This window comes from Pecten maximus, chromosome 7 (assembly GCF_902652985.1).
Source record: "Pecten maximus chromosome 7, xPecMax1.1, whole genome shotgun sequence".
Lineage (NCBI taxonomy): Eukaryota > Metazoa > Mollusca > Bivalvia > Pectinida > Pectinidae > Pecten > Pecten maximus.
Genome location: NC_047021.1, coordinates 4,277,082 through 4,300,731, shown reverse-complemented (window position 1 = coordinate 4,300,731; position 23,650 = coordinate 4,277,082). Strand labels below are relative to the sequence as shown.

General features: G+C 39.3%; 1 protein-coding gene across 1 annotated transcript; it reads right to left on the bottom strand.

The window, feature by feature from the left end:
- Positions 1 to 1,599: 1,599 nt before the first annotated feature.
- On the bottom strand, positions 1,600 to 3,162 carry LOC117331073. The gene is made up of 2 exons (XM_033889669.1): positions 3,040 to 3,162; positions 1,600 to 2,767 (listed from the first exon to the last, which is right to left on the bottom strand). Exons 1-2 carry the CDS (start codon positions 3,140 to 3,142, stop codon positions 1,719 to 1,721), a joined length of 1,152 nt encoding a protein of 383 aa, XP_033745560.1. The 5' UTR covers positions 3,143 to 3,162; the 3' UTR covers positions 1,600 to 1,718.
- Between the last annotated feature and the right edge of the window lie 20,488 nt (positions 3,163 to 23,650).

Here is a 23,650-nt window from a genome sequence, read left to right as displayed (position 1 = left end):
TGATGATACCACTTAATTCGGGTGATGATACCACTTAATTCGGGTGATGATACCAATTAATTATGGCGATGATACCAATTAATTATGGCGTTGATACCAATTAATTATGGCGTTGATGCCAATACTTCCCACAATACCGTTTGAATAACCAAGGACCAATCATTTTATGTGTCAAATTAAATTATCACCGAAATATCCGAATGTAAATAGAGATTTCCGTTCGTTGCACATCGAAATGTTTTCAGGTTCTGCTAAAATGCATGTTTTACTATTTTGTAAAACATTTTATTTGATACGAATTGGAAAAAAAAAACATCAGAAGGGTGGAATACGACTTTCATGAATACTGACAGGTGAAGGTCGCTGATTTGCTGTCGTACACAGTTTTCGTCTTTCTGATGTGACTTTGGCGATCAGCAGTTTCTGTACAAAACGGAGCGTTATATTGAATCACGTTATATAGATATCACGAATCGCGCGTAACATATTATATTACCGGAAAAGGTGGCGGCGGCGGCGGCGGCGGCGGCGGCGACGACGACGACGACGACGACGACGACGACGATGATGATGATGATGATGATGATGATGACCCTGCATGTGTGTATTTAACTGATTGGCCGGAAAACCGAAGGTTAAGAAAGAAGCAAAAACATTTTTTTTTTTCTTGGCCGTGAACACCTTGACTGGTAATGTAACACTCATCTTACTATGACGTCACCAACACTATAAACACGATATTAATCGCCAAAAGGTTGTAAATCTAGAATTATTGACATCATTCCCAGATGAAAAATTAATTCTGAGAGCAGATTTCCTCAGTCATTTCGTATTTAAACATTTGCTTCTTTTAAAATGTCAAAGTGTAAGCTCAGGAAGATCTTGTGTGCCCATCTTTTAAAGCTACTGTTGACAGGAGTATTGATTTGTTTAACAAATTAACTCCAAATACGGCAAAGGAAGGGTCGTTGTGCTTTAGAGACAATTCACCTACATTTGGTTGGTAATGAAAGCTACGAAGAAGGTGTTAATATCTATATTTACATCATCAGATCCTATTTGTAGGACACCTTGACATTCTCTAACACTGGCGTTAAGAGAAAAACAAAATATTTGTAACCGTGACGTCAGCAAAGTACAAAACATGACAGTAATTCAGAAGTTGACGTTCACAAGACTATACCCGTAAATATAAAAGTATTCACCACAGAGACTTGATAAGTACCAAGGATGGACACAATAACGGATATATGGGCTGTCGTTTTGTAACCCAGGAGGTGATGCTCACGAAACTACGCTGGTCTGATGACGTAGTGGTAATATTGTCTTTCACCGAGTCGTTTGGGGTCCGATTCCACGATCGGGAGTGGAAAGGGGGAGGAATACGCAGATTTTGTAGATTTTGCTCGGGTACTCTAGTTTAATCCTCTCATAGTCAGACCCCTCGCGCGCTTCCATCCGGCTTTTCGTACACATTTAGTTGTAAAATGAAGACATTTAGGCTCAGTATATTTATTTAATCAAATGAACTATTTTAATACAACACACATGGATGTGATCCCCCCCCCCCCCCCCCCCCCCCCCCCCCCCATTAACCGTGTCTGTATGAATGAAATGGGTTTTTTTTAATTGTCGAATTTCTGAAGAAAGGTCCTATTCATTTTCATATTGGCTAATATCCCTGACCATTTTCACGCGGATAATATTCCCGCTTATTTTCACGCCGGTAAAATTTCCTGATAATTTTCTTGTTGGTAATATATTTCTCCATTTTCTTTTGAAAAACGGTCATTATTAGGATTAGGTTGAGATGCATCGTAACTATAATCTAGATCCTTGCTATTATCTTTACACGAAAGCAGCCGTTCTTTCATTGAGTCCATCTCTGTTTGTGCCGACATTTTGACCTTGTCGGCACTGTAGACACAGCCTATGAAGACGACGAGGAGAAAGCCCGCGAAAACCAGGAAATACATCACTGTTGTAACGGGGTGCGTGGAGCAGTAGGTCAGAAGTTTTTCCAGTTTGGAGGGAGGGGGCGTCAGTTTCACGACGTACCGAGCTGTTTTCCACGTCCGTGTTGGTCTGTCATTTGTTTTATGAGATACAGTACATGTCCAAATACCTTCAAAACTTTTATTGGCGTTGAAGAACCTGTCATCATTTGTCTGGCTTGCTGGTATCTTTGAACTAAATATTCTGTCATTGACCCACCAAGCTCGGGTTGCTGACGGATATAGATATCCCAATGGAGCACTGAAGGACTGTAGAGCCAAGACACTGGTCTCCTGAACGCGTACATCAGGTTCATTCGACTTCACTATGAGCGTAAACAGAGCAACACTTTTGAACTGCATGGGTTCGTATTCTATTCGACAAATATAAATACCCTGGTCAGTTGTTTTTAAGTTTTGAATAGCCAGTAGTCCCATCTGGTAAAGCATGCGGTCATTCTCAATGTTGAGAGCATTGTTATTGTGGACCCACTGACGTGATGCTCTCGCGTATTGTCTAAATATGGTCCTTGTCGCACGAGTAGAACAATCAAATTGGACGGAACCACCTAAAGGTTTTATGAAACTATGAAATTCCTCTACAAGTGACTTATCCACCTTGCGATTTATGTTCTTTGTCAATGGTAGTTCTGCTACAGCTTTACGGGGATGGCGACCGTACAGGCGAGCTGTATCATTATAATAATTGTCATTGCTGTATTTTTGTGCCCGTAAAATGAACGTTGTTTCCTTGTTATTTGTTTTCAGTTCACCTACAAGATAAAACAGCAATGTTCAAATAATCATATACTGAATATAAACAACAGATAAAATGTATGCCTGATCGAGTGTTCAGCACTTTCTATTGAAAGTAGAACAGTATGGTAGGCTAGATGATGATTAGTACCAGTTTTGCTTTGTTGCCACGAACATGCGTCGTTCTTGATCTCTCAGGAAGTTGTTTATTTTTATTTTCGTGGTGTATAACACACTAACCTTCCACCATACAATTTCCTTGTCAAGATTTTCACTGAATGAACGTTACCTTTGCCATTTCTATCTCCAAAGACGTTGCTTGACACTATCAAGATATTTATGTATAAAACAGTTAACGAAATCGAACCAAACCCAGATCTAAATAAAAACATGTCTTCGTTTCTCCTTTTTGTGAACCAAGCACAATTTATGGTGACGCATGGCATGACGCCGCCAGAAAAACTGCACATAATTTGAAACGTCATAATAAGATGACGTCATGTGGTTTTTCAACCACTATGCAAGTGTTTATTATGGATTTCTACCCAAGTTGGACTCAATGATGAATTGTTTTACGGAGGTGATGAATTGTTTTACAGGATGATGAATTGTTTTACATGGTGATGAATTGAGTTGCTTTTGAGAAAAAAAATGAAGTGCGAGGCAATAATACATGTTGAATCCATCACCCCATGAAATTGACCAAAAGCATGATTCAGTCCTAAACCGATGGTAGGGTACTGGGTTATAGGATGATGTAGTAGTACATGTAACACACTGGCTTTTTTTTCATTTAGGCGACCGGGGTTCGATTACCCGATCAGACATGCCAGTTATGGGGTCACCTCCCCGACCATACCAACAGTCGGGAGTCCTCGCGCGCTGCCATCCAGGCTAACGCTTGGGATTAGTATCGTTGTAAGATAATAACGCTTATTTTTGAGGTATTATGAAGTATGACGGGGCATTGATACCTGTGAAGTAGTGTCTTTGTTTTTTAAGTACCGAAAAGGTCAAACGAATGGTGTTGATGGAATGGTGTCGAGATATATAGTGTTACGAGGAGCTATGTGTACTAGTACAAGGTAAGGTACACAAGCCCGCATGGACGAGAAACCTGGTGACATTAAAGAATGCCGACGTAAATGACCACACCGTCAAAACCACATTTTTAATCACTAGACCATTAATAGCGGCCAATGTGCTGACAGGTTTGCCCCCGTCAGGATACGCCCACGGCTTCAACGTTATAGCAGGGTGACGTATTATAGCATGCCATGTAACTAACATATTTAGCAAACAATATTAATATTGTATTAAAATCATAAAGGATCTTTGAGTATGATTGGTAAGAAGCACGGGATGATTGCGAGGGAACGTGACAATACCAAAGTTTGTATAATATTCACCTTCTACCAATTAGTACAATAGATATATTATAATGTCGGTGTAAGTACAGGTCTACATTGTGTGACATGTTTTTGAGGAGTTGGACAGATTGAAAAGCAACCATTTGAGCAAAATCTGGTTTTTTTTCTGAAATAAAATCTCTGTGCATTCCAGGTACCGTCAAACGTCGAAACTACCGTTCTAATACAATGCTCCGATATAATACCGCAATAAAGGACGATTTTTTTTGCACTTTTCAAGTCAACTATCAGTCGATTTAGACAAAGTACTATTTACAAGGGACCGTATTACAAGAGACCACCTTCATGACGTATTGTTACAGTTGGCGGTTGGTGGTGGTGGTGGTGGTGGTAGTGGTGGTGGTGGTGGTGGTGACGGTTGTTGGTGGTGGTGGTGACGGTTGGTGGTGGGTATATTACCAGACACGTGTGATTAGAGGATACTAATTAGGATAGCTTCACGAACAGCTGTCCTCAGAACGGGATAATTAGTTTACATCTATCTACAGAATGGCATGTCACTGCCATAGCTTAGAGACGATTCTACAAGATTAATATCGGGATTTTCACTTGTTATGTTCTTGACTGGATAACGCGAGATGTAATGGCTACAAAGACGGGTGTTGCTTCCCGCGCACGATTGTTGTCATTTACATGTACAAAGAACATACTGTACATTGGTATGTCTTCCCAAAATAACGAGCACGTGAGGGGATGTGGATTGGATATATCGGTGGTTGTGTTTTAGGATAGTCTGACGTCATAGCCCGGTATTAATATCCTCAGTGCCGCCCCTGTTACTAAACTAACGAGCGGCTGTCACTAACCATGCAAATACCGGCATGCATCAAAGCTACACCATCTATAATTGCAGTTACGGGCGCTTATATATGTATATATAAATGAATTACGCACGTGCATTCACGTGCGGAGTGTGGTGGAATATAAGTATGTATCTCCCTCTCCAGACTATCCCAATTATACACGTGGGACCGTATCTCGGTAAAGAGTTCTTTCATCGATAGTTTATTTCTCGCTAACGAGAAAACAACTCCACTACAGAGTGGTCTATGTATTGAGTCTACTTATGAACCATACACCGCTATTACTACAGTGTCTGTCAAGTTAATTCTGACGTCACGTTCCTAGCTAGTGACTCCAGCTGACGTAGACACAGGACTGGTTCAGATAGTTCTATAATGTAGTGTAACGTATTACCACATGATTTACGAACCTTATGTAAATTTTAACAAACAGGAATCTGTCATTAGGTAAGAAATGGTGAACTACGCACATAAACTCACACGAGTCTGTCATTAGGTATGTAATGGTGAACTACGAATATAAACTCACATGAGTCTGTCGTTAATGGTGAGCTACGGACATCAACTCACATGAGTCTGTCATTAGGTATTTAATGGTGAGCTACGGCCATCAACTCACATGAGTCTGTCATTAATGGTGAGCTATGAACATAAACTCACATGAGTCTGTCATTAGGTATGTAATGGTGAACTACGGACATAAACTCACAGGAGTCATAAACTCACATGAGTCTGTCATTAATGGTGAGCTATGAACATAAACTCACATGAGTCTGTCATTAGGTATGTAATGGTGAACTACGGACATAAACTCACAGGAGTCATAAACTCACATGAGTCTGTCGTTATTGGTGAGCTATGAACATAAACTCACATGAGTCTGTCATTAGGTATGAAATGGTGAGCTACGAACATAAACTCACATGAGTCTGTCATTAGGTATTTAATAGTGAACTACGAACATAAACTCACACGAGTCTGTCGTTATTGGTGAGCTATGAACATAAACTCACATGAGTCTGTCATTAATGGTGAGCTATGAACATAAACTCATATGAGTGTGTCATTAGGTATGTAATGGTGAGCTATGAACATAAACTCACATGAGTCTGTCATTAGGTATGTAATGGTGAACTACGGACATAAACTCATATGAGTCTGTCATTAATGGTGAGCTATGAACATAAACTCACATGAGTCTGTCATTAGGTATGTAATGGTGAGCTATGAACATAAACTCACATGAGTCTGTCATTAGGTATGTAATGGTGAGCTATGAACATAAACTCACATGAGTCTGTCATTAGGTATGTAATGGTGAGCTATGAACATAAACTCACATGAGTCTGTCATTAGGTATGTAATGGTAAACTACGAACATAAACTCACATGAGTCTGTCATTAGGTATGTAATGGTGAACTACGAACATAAACTCACATGAGTATGTCATTAGTTATGAAATGGTGAGCTATGAACATAAACTCACATGAGTCTGTCATTAGGTATTTAATGGTGAACTACGGACATAAACTCATATGAGTCTGTCGTTAATGGTGAGCTATGATCATAAACTCACATGAGTTTGTAATTAAGTATGTAATGGTGAGCTATGAACATAAACTCACATGAGTCTGTCATTAGGTATATGTAATGGTGAGCTACGGACATAAACTCACATGAGTCTGTCGTTAATGGTGAGATATGAACATAAACTCAATGGTGAGATATGAACATCAACTCACATGAGTCTGTCATTTGGTATTTAATGGTGAGCTATGAACATTAGCTCACATGAGTCTGTCATTAGGTATTAAATGGTGAACTACGAACATAAACTCACATGAGTCTGTCATTAGGTATGTAATGGTAAACTACGAACATAAGCTCACATGAGTCTGTCATTAGGTATGTAATGGTGAACTGTACGAACATAAGCTCACATGAGTCTGTCATTAGGTATGTAATGGTGAACTACCAACATACACTAATTAAACAGTACATCAGCTTTGTTGTGACGTATTTTATACACCCGTCCGGCCATACTAAGGGACAGATAACCAGTGTAATGAAAAAGATAAGACAATTTATCGCACGTTACATCACTCAAAAGGACAAATCGGACACAACAGTTTATATCAGACAAAAGGACAAATAGGACGCCTCACTTTATATCTAACAAAATGGCCGATGGGATACCTCAATTTATGCCTCACAAAAAGCACAAATCGTGAACATCACTTTATATCTCACAAAAAGACGAATCGGACACTTCACTTAATACCCCACAAAATGACGAATCGGACACTTCACTTAATACACCACAAAAAGGACAAATCGGACACTTCACTTAATACCCCACAAAAAGACAAATCGGACACTTCACTTAATACCCCACAAAAAGACAAATCGGACACTTCACTTAATACCCCACAAAAGGCAAAACGGACACTTCACTTAATACCCTACAAAAAGACGAATCGGACACTTCACTTAATACCCCACAAAAAGACGAATCGGACACTTCACTTAATACCCCACAAAAAGACAAATCGGACACTTCACTTAATACCCCACAAAAGGCAAAACGGACACTTCACTTAATACCCCACAAAAAGACGAATCGGACACTTCACTTAATACCCCACAAAAAGACGAATCGGACACTTCACTTAATACCCCACAAAAAGACGAATCGGACACTTCACTTAATACCCCACAAAAAGACAAATCGGTCACTTCACTTGATACCCCACAAAAGGACAAATAGGACGTTTCACTTCAATTTATACCTCATAAAAGACCAAATTGGACACTTCAATATATAATTATTATGTTGTACGTATGAAGTGTCGTTTAGTTCTGTAAGTTGTACATAGGGAGTGTCCTGAATTCTATTAGTTGTACGTATGGTGTGTCGTGAATTCTGTCTGTTGTACGTATGGAGTGTCGTCAATTATGTCTGTTGTACGTATGGAGTGTCGTGAATTTTATTAGTTGTACGTATGGGGTGTCGTGGATTCTGTTAGTTGTACGTATGGAGTGTCGTCAATTCTGTTAGTTGTACGGATGGAGTGTCGTGAATTCTGTCTGTTGTACGGATGGAGTGTCGTGAATTCTGTCTGTTGTACGTATGGAGTGTCGTGAATTCTGTCTGTTGTACGTATGGAGTGTCGTGAATTCTGTCTGTTGTACGTATGGAGTGTCGTGAATTCTGTTAGTTGTACGTATGGAGTGTCGTCAATTCTGTTAGTTGTACGGATGGAGTGTCGTGAATTCTGTCTGTTGTACGGATGGAGTGTCGTAAATTCTGTCAGTTGTACGTATGGAGTGTCGTGAATTCTGTCTGTTGTACGTATGGAGTGTCGTGAATTCTGTCTGTTGTACGTATGGAGTGTCGTCAATTATGTCTGTTGTACGTATGGAGTGTCGTGAATTCTGTTAGTTGTACGTATGGAGTGTCGTGAATTCTGTTAGTTGTACGTATGGAGTGTCGTGAATTCTGTTAGTTGTACGTATTGAGTGTCGTGAATTCTGTTAGTTGTACGTATGGAGTGTCGTGAATTCTGTCAGTTGTACGTATGGGGTGTCGTGAATTCTGTCAGTTGTACGTATGGAGTGTCGTCAATTATGTCTGTTGTACGTATGGAGTGTCGTGAATTCTGTTAGTTGTACGTATGGTGTGTCGTGAATTCTGTCTGTTGTACGTATGGAGTGTCGTGAATTCTGTTAGTTGTACGTATGGAGTGTCGTAAATTCTGTTAGTTGTACGGATGGAGTGTCGTAAATTCTGTTAGTTGTACGTATGGAGTGTCGTGAATTCTGTTAGTTGTACGTATTGAGTGTCGTGAATTCTGTTAGTTGTACGTATGGAGTGTCGTGAATTCTGTCAGTTGTACGTATGGGGTGTCGTGAATTCTGTCAGTTGTACGTATGGAGTGTCGTGAATTCTGTCTGTTGTACGTATGGAGTGTCGTGAATTCTGTTAGTTGTACGTATGGAGTGTCGTGAATTCTGTTAGTTGTACGTATGGAGTGTCGTGAATTCTGTCTGTTGTACGTATGGAGTGTCGTGAATTCTGTTAGTTGTACGTATTGAGTGTCGTGAATTCTGTTAGTTGTACGTATGGAGTGTCGTGAATTCTGTTAGTTGTACGTATTGAGTGTCGTGAATTCTGTCTGTTGTACTGATGGAGTGTCGTGAATTCTGTTAGTTGTACGGATGGAGTGTCGTGAATTCTGTCTGTTGTACGTATGGAGTGTCGTGAATTCTGTCTGTTGTACGTATGGAGTGTCGTGAATTCTGTCTGTTGTACGTATGGAGTGTCGTGAATTCTGTTAGTTGTACGTATGGAGTGTCGTGAATTCTGTCTGTTGTACGTATGGAGTGTCGTGAATTCTGTTAGTTGTACGTATGGAGTGTCGTAAATTCTGTTAGTTGTACGGATGGAGTGTCGTGAATTCTGTTAGTTGTACGTATGGAGTGTCGTGAATTCTGTCTGTTGTACGTATGGAGTGTCGTGAATTCTGTCTGTTGTACGTATGGCGTGTCGTGAATTCTGTCTGTTGTACGTATGGAGTGTCGTAAATTCTGTTAGTTGTACGGATGGAGTGTCGTGAAATCTGTTAGTTTATACGTTTTGAGTGTCGTGAATTCTGTAAGTTGTACGTATGGTGTGTCGTGAATTCTGTCTGTTGTACGTATGGAGTGTCGTAAATTCTGTTAGTTGTACGGATGGAGTGTCGTGAAATCTGTTAGTTTATACGTTTTGAGTGTCGTGAATTCTGTCTGTTGTACGTATGGTGTGTCGTGAATTCTGTCTGTTGTACGTATGGAGTGTCGTGAATTCTGTCTGTTGTACGTATGGAGTGTCGTGAATTCTGTCTGTTGTACGTATGGAGTGTCCTTAATTCTGTTAGTTGTACGTTTTGAGTGTCGTGAATTCTGTAAGTTGTACATAGGGAGTGTCGTGAATTCTGTCTGTTGTACGTATGGAGTGTCGTGAATTCTGTCTGTTGTACGTATGGAGTGTCGTGAATTCTGTTAGTTGTACGTATGGAGTGTCGTGAATTCTGTTAGTTGTACGTATGGAGTGTCGTGAATTCTGTTAGTTGTACGTATGGAGTGTCGTGAATTCTGTTAGTTGTACGGATGGAGTGTCGTGAATTCTGTCTGTTGTACATATGGAGTGTCGTGAATTCTGTTAGTTGTACGTATGGAGTGTCGTGAATTCTGTCTGTTGTACGTATGGAGTGTCGTGAATTCTGTTAGTTGTACGTATGGAGTGTCGTGAATTCTGTCTGTTGTACGTATGAAGTGTCGTGAATTCTGTTAGTTGTACGTATTGAGTGTCGTGAATTCTGTTAGTTGTACGTATGGAGTGTCGTGAATTCTGTTAGTTGTACGTATTGAGTGTCGTGAATTCTGTCTGTTGTACTGATGGAGTGTCGTGAATTCTGTTAGTTGTACGGATGGAGTGTCGTGAATTCTGTTAGTTGTACGTATGGAGTGTCGTGAATTCTGTTAGTTGTACGTATGGAGTGTCGTGAATTCTGTCTGTTGTACGTATGGAGTGTCGTGAATTCTGTCTGTTGTACGTATGGAGTGTCGTGAATTCTGTTAGTTGTACGTATGGAGTGTCGTGAATTCTGTCTGTTGTACGTATGGAGTGTCGTGAATTCTGTCTGTTGTACGTATGGAGTGTCGTGAATTCTGTTAGTTGTACGTATGGAGTGTCGTGAATTCTGTTAGTTGTACGTATGGAGTGTCGTGAATTCTGTCTGTTGTACGTATGGAGTGTCGTGAATTCTGTTAGTTGTACGTATGGAGTGTCGTGAATTCTGTTAGTTGTACGTATGGAGTGTCGTGAATTCTGTTAGTTGTACGTATGGAGTGTCGTGAATTCTGTTAGTTGTACGTATGGAGTGTCGTGAATTCTGTCAGTTGTACGTATGGGGTGTCGTGAATTCTGTCAGTTGTACGTATGGAGTGTCGTCAATTATGTCTGTTGTACGTATGGAGTGTCGTGAATTCTGTTAGTTGTACGTATGGAGTGTCGTGAATTCTGTCTGTTGTACGTATGGAGTGTCGTGAATTCTGTTAGTTGTACGTATGGAGTGTCGTAAATTCTGTTAGTTGTACGGATGGAGTGTCGTAAATTCTGTTAGTTGTACGTATGGAGTGTCGTGAATTCTGTTAGTTGTACGTATTGAGTGTCGTGAATTCTGTTAGTTGTACGTATGGAGTGTCGTGAATTCTGTCAGTTGTACGTATGGGGTGTCGTGAATTCTGTCAGTTGTACGTATGGAGTGTCGTGAATTCTGTCTGTTGTACGTATGGAGTGTCGTGAATTCTGTTAGTTGTACGTATGGAGTGTCGTGAATTCTGTTAGTTGTACGTATGGAGTGTCGTGAATTCTGTCTGTTGTACGTATGGAGTGTCGTGAATTCTGTTAGTTGTACGTATTGAGTGTCGTGAATTCTGTTAGTTGTACGTATGGAGTGTCGTGAATTCTGTTAGTTGTACGTATTGAGTGTCGTGAATTCTGTCTGTTGTACTGATGGAGTGTCGTGAATTCTGTTAGTTGTACGGATGGAGTGTCGTGAATTCTGTCTGTTGTACGTATGGAGTGTCGTGAATTCTGTCTGTTGTACGTATGGAGTGTCGTGAATTCTGTCTGTTGTACGTATGGAGTGTCGTGAATTCTGTTAGTTGTACGTATGGAGTGTCGTGAATTCTGTCTGTTGTACGTATGGAGTGTCGTGAATTCTGTTAGTTGTACGTATGGAGTGTCGTAAATTCTGTTAGTTGTACGGATGGAGTGTCGTGAATTCTGTTAGTTGTACGTATGGAGTGTCGTAAATTCTGTTAGTTGTACGGATGGAGTGTCGTGAAATCTGTTAGTTTATACGTTTTGAGTGTCGTGAATTCTGTAAGTTGTACATAGGGAGTGTCGTGAATTCTGTCTGTTGTACGTATGGAGTGTCGTGAATTCTGTCTGTTGTACGTATGGAGTGTCCTGAATTCTGTTAGTTGTACGTTTTGAGTGTCGTGAATTCTGTAAGTTGTACATAGGGAGTGTCGTGAATTCTGTCTGTTGTACGTATGGAGTGTCGTGAATTCTGTCTGTTGTACGTATGGAGTGTCGTGAATTCTGTTAGTTGTACGTATGGAGTGTCGTGAATTCTGTTAGTTGTACGTATGGAGTGTCGTGAATTCTGTTAGTTGTACGTATGGAGTGTCGTGAATTCTGTTAGTTGTACGGATGGAGTGTCGTGAATTCTGTCTGTTGTACGTATGGAGTGTCGTGAATTCTGTTAGTTGTACGTATGGAGTGTCGTGAATTCTGTCTGTTGTACGTATGGAGTGTCGTGAATTCTGTTAGTTGTACGTATGGAGTGTCGTGAATTCTGTCTGTTGTACGTATGGAGTGTCGTGAATTCTGTTAGTTGTACGTATTGAGTGTCGTGAATTCTGTTAGTTGTACGTATGGAGTGTCGTGAATTCTGTTAGTTGTACGTATTGAGTGTCGTGAATTCTGTCTGTTGTACTGATGGAGTGTCGTGAATTCTGTTAGTTGTACGGATGGAGTGTCGTGAATTCTGTTAGTTGTACGTATGGAGTGTCGTGAATTCTGTTAGTTGTACGTATGGAGTGTCGTGAATTCTGTCTGTTGTACGTATGGAGTGTCGTGAATTCTGTCTGTGGTACGTATGGAGTGTCGTGAATTCTGTTAGTTGTACGTATGGAGTGTCGTGAATTCTGTCTGTTGTACGTATGGAGTGTCGTGAATTCTGTCTGTTGTACGTATGGAGTGTCGTGAATTCTGTTAGTTGTACGTATGGAGTGTCGTGAATTCTGTTAGTTGTACGTATGGAGTGTCGTGAATTCTGTCTGTTGTACGTATGGAGTGTCGTGTATTCTGTCTGTTGTACGTATGGAGTGTCGTGAATTCTGTCTGCTGTATGTATGGAGTGTCGTGAATTCTGTTAGTTGTACGTATGGAGTGTCGTAAATTCTGTTAGTTGTACGGATGGAGTGTCCTGAATTCTGTTAGTTGTACGTTTTGAGTGTCGTGAATTCTGTTGTACGTATTGAGTGTCGTAAATTCTGTTAGTTGTACGTATGGAGTGTCGTGAATTATGTCTGTTGTACGTATTGAGTGTCGTTAATTCTGTTAGTTGTATTTATGGAGTGTCGTGAATTATGTCTGTTGTACGTATGGAGTGGCGTGAATTCTGTTTGTTGTACTTATGGAGTGTCGTGAATTCTGTCTGTTGTACATATGGAGTGTCGTGAATTCTGTTAGTTGTACGGATGGAGTGTCGTGAATTCTGTTAGTTGTACGGATGGAGTGTCGTGAATTCTGTCTGTTGTACATATGGAGTGTCGTGAATTCTGTTAGTTGTACGGATGGAGTGTCGTGAATTCTGTCTGTTGTACGTATGGAGTGTCGTGAATTCTGTTAGTTGTACGGATGGAGTGTCGTGAATTCTGTTAGTTGTACGGATGGAGTGTCGTGAATTCTGTTAGTTGTACGTATGGAGTGTCGTGAATTCTGTTCTACGTATTGAGTGTCGTAAATTCTGGTAGTTGTACGTATTGAGTGTCCTGAATTCTGTTGTACGTATTGAGTGTCGTAAATTCTGGTAGTTGTACGTATTGAGTGTCCTGAATTCTGTTAGTTGTACGTTTTGAGTGTCGTGAATTCTGTTGTACGTATTGAGTGTCGTAAATTCTGGTAGTTGTACGTATGGAGTGTCGTGAATTCTGTCTGTTGTACGTATGGAGTGTCGTGAATTCTGTCTGTTGTACGTATGGAGTGTCGTGAATTCTGTCTGTTGTACGTATGGAGTGTCGTTAATTCTGTTAGTTGTACGTATGGAGTGTCGTGAATTCTGTTAGTTGTACGTATGGAGTGTCGTGAATTCTGTCTGTTGTACGTATGGAGTGTCGTGAATTCTGTTAGTTGTACGTATGGAGTGTCGTGAATTCTGTTAGTTGTACGTATGGAGTGTCGTAAATTCTGTTAGTTGTACGTATGGAGTGTCGTGAATTCTGTCTGTTGTACGTATGGAGTGTCGTAAATTCTGTTAGTTGTACGTATTGAGTGTCGTGAATTCTGTTAGTTGTACGTATGGAGTGTCGTGAATTCTGTCTGTTGTACGTATGGAGTGTCGTGAATTCTGTCTGTTGTACGTATGGAGTGTCGTGAATTCTGTCTGTTGTACGTATGGAGTGTCGTGAATTATGTTAGTTGTACGTATGGAGTGTCGTGTATTCTGTCTGTTGTACGTATGGAGTGTCGTGGATTCTGTCTGTTGTACGTATGGAGTGTCGTGAATTCTGTCTGTTGTACGTATGGAGTGTCGTGATTTCTGTCTGACACTCCTTGTCGGTCCGATCCTGGAGTGATACAGCACTGTAATTGACCCTTATGTTGGACATGTTTTTGTAGTGAACTCGAAAGAAGTATGTCAGGGCATCTTTATTCTGACGTCATTTGTACACCGTCCGACCGCATGAGTGAAATATGGTCGTTATCTTTAACCGTAAGGTTATCAGTACACGTGTTTGCACGAGATGTCCTTGGAGGGCCATTTGTATTATCTGTCCACTTCAGACAAACCATTAACACACCCTATCACTGTATTTTGTCCTCTCACATAGGAATCAATATTTTCTGTCCACGTGATACCGGGCGATATGGAACTGTTCACCCTTTGGTGACCCTTTCGTTTGTTTATACGTAATTGCAACTTGTCTTTTTGAATAGTTACCTGTATTGAGGTGTTTTAGGGAGATTAACACGCGCTGGAAACGTGATCGCTGTAATATTACCTAGTAACACGGCGATACTGTGTTACATGATCGCTGTAATATTACCTTGTAACACGGCGATGCTGTGTTTCATGATCGCTGTAATATTACCTAGTAACACGGCGATACTGTGTTACATGATCGCTGTAATATTACCTAGTAACACGGCGATACTGTGTTACATGATCGCTGTAATATTACCTAGAGTCACGGCGATACTGTGTTACATGATCGCTGTAATATTACCTAGTAACACGGCCATACTGTGTTACATGATCGCTGTAATATTACCTAGTAACACGGCGATACTGTGTTACATGAATGCTGTAATATTACCTTGTAACACGGCGATACTGTGTTACATGAATGCTGTAATATTACCTTGTAACACGGCGATACTGTGTTTCATGATCGCTGTAATATTACCTAGTAACACGGCGATACTGTGTTACATGATCGCTGTAATATTATCTAGTAACACGGCGATACTGTGTTACATGATCGCTGTAATATTACCCAGTAACACGGCGATACTGTGTTACATAATCGCTGTAATATTACCTAGTAACACGGTAATACTGTGTTACATGATCGCTGTAATATTACCTAGTAACACGGCGATACTGTGTTACATGATGGCTGTAATATTACCTAGTAACACGGCGATACTGTGTTACATGATGGCTGTAATATTACCTAGTAACACGGCGATACTGTGTTACATGATCACTGTAATATTACCGAGTAACACGGTAATACTGTGTTACATGATCGCTGTAATATTACCTAGTAACACGGCGATACTGTGTTACATGATCGCTGTAATATTACCCAGTAACACGGCGATACTGTGTTACATGATCGCTGTAATATTACCTAGTAACACGGCGATACTGTGTTACATGATCGCTGTAATATTACCCAGTAACACGGCGATACTGTGTTACATGATCGCTGTAATATTACCTAGTAACACGGCGATACTGTGTTACATGATCGCTGTAATATTACCTAGTAACACGGCGATACTGTGTTACATGATCGCTGTAATATTACCTAGTAACACGGCGATACTGTGTTACATGATCGCTGTAATATTACCCAGTAACACGGCGATACTGTGTTACATGATCGCTGTAATATTACCCAGTAACACGGCGATACTGTGTTACATGATCGCTGTAATATTACCCAGTAACAGGGCGATACTGTGTTACATGATCGCTGTAATATTACCTAGTAACACGGCGATACTGTGTTACATGATGGCTGTAATATTACCTAGTAACACGGCGATACTGTGTTACATGATCGCTGTAATATTACCCAGTAACACGGCGATACTGTGTTACATGAATGCTGTAATATTACCCAGTAACACGGCGGTAATGTGTAACATGAATGCTGTAATATTACCCAGTAACACGGCGATACTGTGTTACATGATCGCTGTAATATTACCTAGTAACACGGCGATACTGTGTTACATGATCGCTGTAATATTACCCAGTAACACGGCGATACTGTGTTACATGATCGCTGTAATATTACCCAGTAACACGTCGATACTGTGTTACATGATCGCTGTAATATTACCTAGTAACACGGCGATACTGTGTTACATGATCGCTGTAATATTACCTAGTAACACGGCGATACTGTGTTACATGATCGCTGTAATATTACCTAGTAACACGACGATACTGTGTTACATGATCGCTGTAATATTACCTAGTAACACGGCGATACTGTGTTACATGATCGCTGTAATATTACCCAGTAACACGGCGATACTGTGTTACATGATCGCTGTAATATTACCCAGTAACACGGCCATACTGTGTTACATGATGGCTGTAATATTACCTAGTAACACGGCGATACTGTGTTACATGATCGCTGTAATATTACCTAGTAACACGGTAATACTGTGTTACATGATCGCTGTAATATTACCTAGTAACACGGCGATACTGTGTTACATGATCGCTGTAATATTACCTAGTAACACGGTGATACTGTGTTACATGATCGCTGTAATATTACCTAGTAACACGGCGATACTGTGTTACATGATCGCTGTAATATTACCTAGTAACACGGTAATACTGTGTTACATGATCGCTGTAATATTACCTAGTAACACGGCGATACTGTGTTACATGATCGCTGTAATATTACCCAGTAACACGGCGATACTGTGTTACATGATGGCTGTAATATCACCCAGTAACACGGCGATACTGTGTTACATGATCGCTGTAATATTACCCAGTAACACGGCGATACTGTGTTACAAGATCGCTGTAATATTACCTAGTAACACGGCGATACTGTGTTACATGATGGCTGTAATGTTACCTAGTAACACGGCGATACTGTGTTACATGATCGCTGTAATATTACCCAGTAACACGGCGATACTGTGTTACATGATGGCTGTAATGTTACCTAGTAACACGGCGATACTGTGTTACATGATCGCTGTAATATTACCTAGTAACACGGCGATACTGTGTTATATCATCGCTGTAATATTACCTAGAGTCACGGCGATACTGTGTTACATGATCGCTGTAATATTACCTAGTGGTATAATTTCTATATAAACAACATATTTATGCCTTAATCTGAAAACCGATACACAGTCTGAAAAACGAATAGTATATTCTAAATTACATTCATAACTCGGAGAAGAACAGATCTGAACTTCATTAGACAGTCCGACAGGCCGAGAACCACATTTATGCTTTCATATCTAAAATGTGCATTAAAATGCAAGAAAAAAACTCGATTTAAGGACAAAAAAGACTAGTTAAGGCAAAAGACTAGTTAAGGGGAAAAAAGATTAGTGAAGGAAATAAAGACTTGTTAAGTAAAAAAGACTAGTTAAGGGAAAAGAGACTTGTTAAGGAAAAAAGACTAGTTATGGGGGAAAACGACTAGTTAAGGAAAAAAGACTAGTTAAGGAAAAAAGACTAGTTATGGGAAAAAGACTATTTAAGGGTAAAAAGACTAGTTATGGGAAAAAGACTAGTTAAGGGTAAAAAGACTAGTTATGGGAAAAAGACTAGTTAAGGGAAATAAGACTAGTTAAGTAAAAAAGACTGGTTAAGGGAAAAAAGACTAGTAATGGGAAAAAGACTAGTTATGGGTAAAAAGACTAGTTAAGGAAAAAAGACTAGTTATGGGAAAAAGACTATTTAAGGGTAAAAAGACTAGTTATGGGAAAAATACTATTTAAGGGTAAAAAGACTAGTTATGGGGAAAAGACTAGTTAAGGGAAAAAAGACTAGTCAAGTAAAAAAGACTAGTTAAGGGAAAAAAGACTAGTTATGGGAAAAAGACTAGTTATGGGTAAAAAGACTAGTTAAGGAAAAAGACTAGTGAAGGGAAAAAAAGACTAGTTTAGGGGGAAAAGACTAGTTTATGAAAAAGACTAGTTAAGAGGAAAAAACCTAGTTAAGGAAAAAAAATAGTTAAGGAAAAGAAGACATGGATTTTCCCAAAGGTATTGATCTACCCTAAAGACAAGTTATGCATAGATTTTCAAACACACCCAGTTCGAGAGTGACCAAGTCCAGGCTAAATGTATGCGTTGTATGCTGAATATTTAAGGTTTTTAACACCAATGCTACCAATCTATTGTATAATACTTAATTAAGATAACTAGGGGCCTTGTTTTAATGAGTAGGTCGAGGCGCGTGACCTATAAACCTAGTATATCGATATAGCTCTCGGCACGTTATTGTCACGGTAATAAATGTCCCCGACCACCCACCATTACCGATTACCGACGTAATATAAAGACTACTGTTGTCTCGATATGACACGCACATTCCCGATCAATGCCTGAGCCGTTTCCGACGTTGATAGAGTTTAGACGTGGATTTAGGTGCGACATTTGTTTCACGATTAAACAGGTACAGATGCATTGCACGCGAAATACTGTGACCTCGGATTAAAGTGTTCAGACGTTTTGTAAGGTCATACCTGTTTTTCATCTGGACACGGAATCAAAGTCCTTCTGGTAAACATGTAAACCTCACTAGGGTTCACCACACCCCGGGATTGAGAATGTATGTAAGAGGCGACTGATGTGTGAACCCCCTGCTGTATTGGTGCCATCTGTCTACAAATCAGTCAAAATTCAATTCAAGTCAAATCAAATAAAGTAAATTCATTTCAATCTAATTCAATTTATTTCCGCAAGTTTTACAACTTATAGGATAATATTATGTAACAAAATAGATCTGCTTGCCCCTTACCAGCATATGGATAAATGGCTTTGTACATATATGAATGGTTTCTGATTGATATCACGAGTGTACTTGTGTATCACGAGTATGACTTTGGTTTGGTTTATTTTGTTTAACGTCCCATTAACAGCCAGGGCTATTTAAGGACGTGCCAGGTTTTGGAAATGGAGGAAAGCCGGAGTACCCGGAGAAAAACCACCGACCTACGGTCAGTACCTGCCAACTGCCCAACGTAGGTTTCGAACTCGTAACCCAGAGGTGGAGGGCTAGTGATAAAGTGTCGGGACAACTTAACCAATCGGCCCCTCAATGACAGAAGATATCAGTTAATAATAAATTATATACATAATAAAAAAAAATTAAAAACCGAAAGAAAGAGATCTTTTCGCCAAAAAGCGCGGGGATCAATAGTATAATCTTTGACGTCATGTCCTTGCAATGTTACACTTCACAAGACGGCGCCATTTTGAAGAGACTGATCAACATGTTTACGACCTTTGTTGGTGAACATGTTTACCGACCTTTGTTGATCAACATGTTTCCAAACTGTTGTTGTCAGACTTGGGATCCAGTCTCAGTTTCAAATCTATATCTTCATTATATCTACGTAATAATCCAGACGACTCTATTAAATACATCCTAAAGTGTTCAGGTGATGTTTATGTCTTTTGAGGCTGAACGAATATCACGAACACCAAATGTAACCAATCAACTCAGTCGTTATTTAGGGGTGACATTTTGTAACCAATCACCTCAGTCGTTATTTAGGAGTGACATTTTGTAACCAATCATTTCAGTCGTTATTTAGGGGTGACATTTGTAGCCAATCACCTCAGTCGTTATTTAGGGGTGACATTTGTAGCCAATCACCTCAGTCGTTATTTAGGGGTGACATTTGTAGCCAATCACCTCAGTCGTTATTTAGGGGTGACATTTGTAGCCAATCACCTCAGTCGTTATTTAGGGGTGACATTTGTAGCCAATCACCTCAGTCGTTATTTAGGGGTGACATTTGTAGCCAATCACCTCAGTCGTTATTTAGGGGTGGCATTTGTATCCAATCATCTTAGTCGTTGTTTCGGGGTGGCATTTGTATCCAATCATCTTAGTCTTTATTTAGGGTGAAATTTTGTAACCAATCGAATCAGTCGTTGTTTAAGGGGTGGTATTTGTAACCAATCGAATCAGACTTTGTTTAGGTGCGGCACGCGTGGCCAATGTTATATGTGATTAAGGAAGTAGTATTTGAGAAAACGTTTTTTTTCTCTCTCAGTATTTTGTTGCGATCATTGAAATAAGGTATTGGCTAGTATGTTTGGTATTGAATGTTGATATCAGGCAATATGTATACATTTACTGCGTACAGACGTGTCTCTAAATAGATACACCATTGCTAAACCAAACCGTGTATATACTTTATGGTAATAAGCATACTCATACTGGGTCAGCCAACCATCAGTAAACATTGCAGAGCAACGCAGAATCTCAGGCGCCTTCCTGTCCGAGAGATGTCAGACCTATGTCCAAAGGTGCACATGACCGATTTGTGGTACAACCTCGTTGGAATAAGAAATAAGAAACATAAAATCAATTTATCACAAATGCATTATTAAAATAAAAACAAAACAAAACAAAACTTTTCAGTCTAAGTTGGTTCGACATGGCGCCATCTAGACAAGACACTGCTTGTCACGTGGGCTGATGACATCCCATTCATGTGTTGTAACAAATAGGTACACACGTGGTCGTGTTTGTCGGCGCTGTAGTACACATTTAATGTCGGTGCTGACACCTGGTGTCATAACCTGCCATGACATTGACGACCAGGTTTCCCTGCCAACATTCCTCAGACACACCTACACGTTTCTACACGTGTACACGTACGACTAGGAAAACATGCGTAGGGTTCTGTTTTGACGCGCACAGTTGGTACCATTTTTTCGGTAGTTTCATTCGACCACATTAATAAATACGGCTCACAAGGACGAACATAACCAAGGCTATGACACATGTATGGGAGGTAAATATAGAAATAGTACTTTATGTTGTAAAATTGACGGAGTTACTAAGGATCACAAATCCTTTTATAAAGACTGACTGGGTTACTATAGGATCACAATTACCGGAACATACAATGTAAAAGTGGTATGTTTTCCATACACTGGTTGAATGAGTGTTGGTATTACTATTGTATAGTTTCTGTACATTGGTTGAATGTGTTAGAGTGTTGGTATTACTATTGTATAGTTTCCGTACATTGGTTGAATGTGTTAGAGTGTTGGTATTACTATTGTATAGTTTCCGTACATTGGTTGAATGTGTTGGAGTGTTGGTATTACTATTGTAACACAGCAGTTTTAGGGGTTGTACGGTGTATTGTTGGTATTGCTTTTGTAACACAGCAGTTTTAGGGGTTGTACGGTGTATTGTTGGTATTACTATTGTAACACAGCAGTTTTAGGGGGTTGTACGGTGTATTGTTGGTATAACTATTGTAACACAGCAGTTTTAGGGGGTTGTACGGTGTATTGTTGGTACTACTATTATAACACAGCAGGTTTAGGGAGTTGTACGGTGTATTGTCGGTATTACTACTATTATAACACATCAGTTTTAGAGGGTTGTACGGTGTATTGTTGGTATTACTATTATAACACATCAGTTTTAGGGGTTGTACGGTGTATTGTTGGTATTACTATTGTAACACAGCAGTTTTAGGGGGTTGTACGGTGTATTGTTGGTATTACTATTATAACACAGCAGGTTTAGGGGGTTGTACGGTGTATTGTTGTACGGTGTATTGTTGGTATTACTATTGTAACACAGCAGTTTTAGGGGGTTGTACGGTGTATTGTTGGTATTACTATTATAACACAGCAGTTTTAGGGGGTTGTACGGTGTATTGTTGGTATTACTATTGTAACACAGCAGTTTTAGGGGGTTGTACGGTGTATTGTTGTACGGTGTTTTGTTGTACGGTGTATTGTTGGTACTACTATTATAACACATCAGTTTTAGGGGGTTGTACGGTGTATTGTTGGTATTACTATTGTAACACATCAGTTTTAGAGGGTTGTACGGTGTATTGTTGGTACTACTATTATAACACATCAGTTTTAGGGGGTTGTACGGTGTATTGTTGGTATTACTATTGTAACACAGCAGTTTTAGGGGGTTGTACGGTGTATTGTTGTACGGTGTATTGTTGTACAGTGTATTGTTGTACAGTGTATTGTTGTACGGTGTATTGTTGTACGGTGTATTGTTGTACGGTGTATTGTCGTACGCTGTGTTGTTGTACGGTGTATTGTCGTACGCTGTGTTGTTGTACGGTGTATTGTTGTACGGTGTATTGTCGTACGCTGTGTTGTTGTACGGTGTATTGTTGTACGTTGTATTGTTGTACGGTGTATTGTTGTACGGTGTGTTGTTGTACGGTGTATTGTTGTACGGTGTATTGTTGTACGGTGTGTTGTTGTACAGTGTATTGTTGTACAGTGTATTGTTGTACAGTGTAGTGTTGTACAATGTAGTGTTGTACAGTGTAGTGTTGTACAGTGTATTGTTGTACAGTGTATTGTTGTACAGTGTATTGTTGTACAGTGTATTGTTGTACGGTGTATTGTTGTACGGTGTATTGTCGTACGCTGTGTTGTTGTACGGTGCATTGTTGTACGTTGTATTGTTGTACGGTGTATTGTTGTACGATGTGTTGTTGTACGGTGTATTGTTGTACGGTGTATTGTTGTACGGTGTATTGTTGGTACAAAAGTAATATCTGAGTTAAATGTGTGACTATATCGGAACAAAACGTTTATAGTTTAAGGCTATAGTGATATAACGTTTATAGTTTAAGGCTATAGTGATATAATGATTAATTTGATTTTACTGTATTTCTACTTCAGGGTTGTCGCTAAATATTATATTATATTTCTTGTTACTATAGAAATATGACATTTGTTCTTACTTGAGATATCTTACTTTAGAATGATGACATTTATTGTTACTTTAGATACATGTATGTTACTTTAGAAATATGACATTTGTTGTTACTTAAGATACATGTATGTTACTTTAGAAATATGACATTTGTTGTTACTTTAAATGTGTTACTATAGAAATATGACATTTGTTATTACTTTTAATGTGTTTCTATAGAAATATGACATTTGTTGTTACTTTTAAAATGTTACTATGTAAATATGACATTTGTTGTTACTTTTAAAATGTTACTATGGAAATATGACATTCGTTGTTACTTTAAATGTGTTACTATAGAAATATAACATTTCTTGTTACTTTTAATGCGTTACTATAGAAATATGACATTTCCTGCTACTTTTAATGTGTTACTATAGAAATATGACATTTCTTGTTACTTTTAATGCGTTACTATAGAAATATGACATTTCTTGTTACTTTTAATTTGTTACTATAGAAATATGACATTTCTTGTTACTTTTAATGTGTTACTATAGAAATAAAACATTTTTTGTTACTTTTAATGTGTTACTATAGAAATATAACATTTGTTGTTACTTTAATTGTTTTACTATAGAAATATGACATTTGTTGTTACTTTTAATGTGTT

Coding starts and splice junctions, on each gene's coding strand:
- LOC117331073 (XM_033889669.1), bottom strand. CDS start 3,142: ATGTTTTTATTTAGATCTGGGTTTGGTTCGATTTCGTTAACTGTTTTA. Junction 2,768..3,039: donor TGGAGATAGAAATGGCAAAG/GTAACGTTCATT, acceptor TTTATCTTGTAG/GTGAACTGAAAACAAATAAC.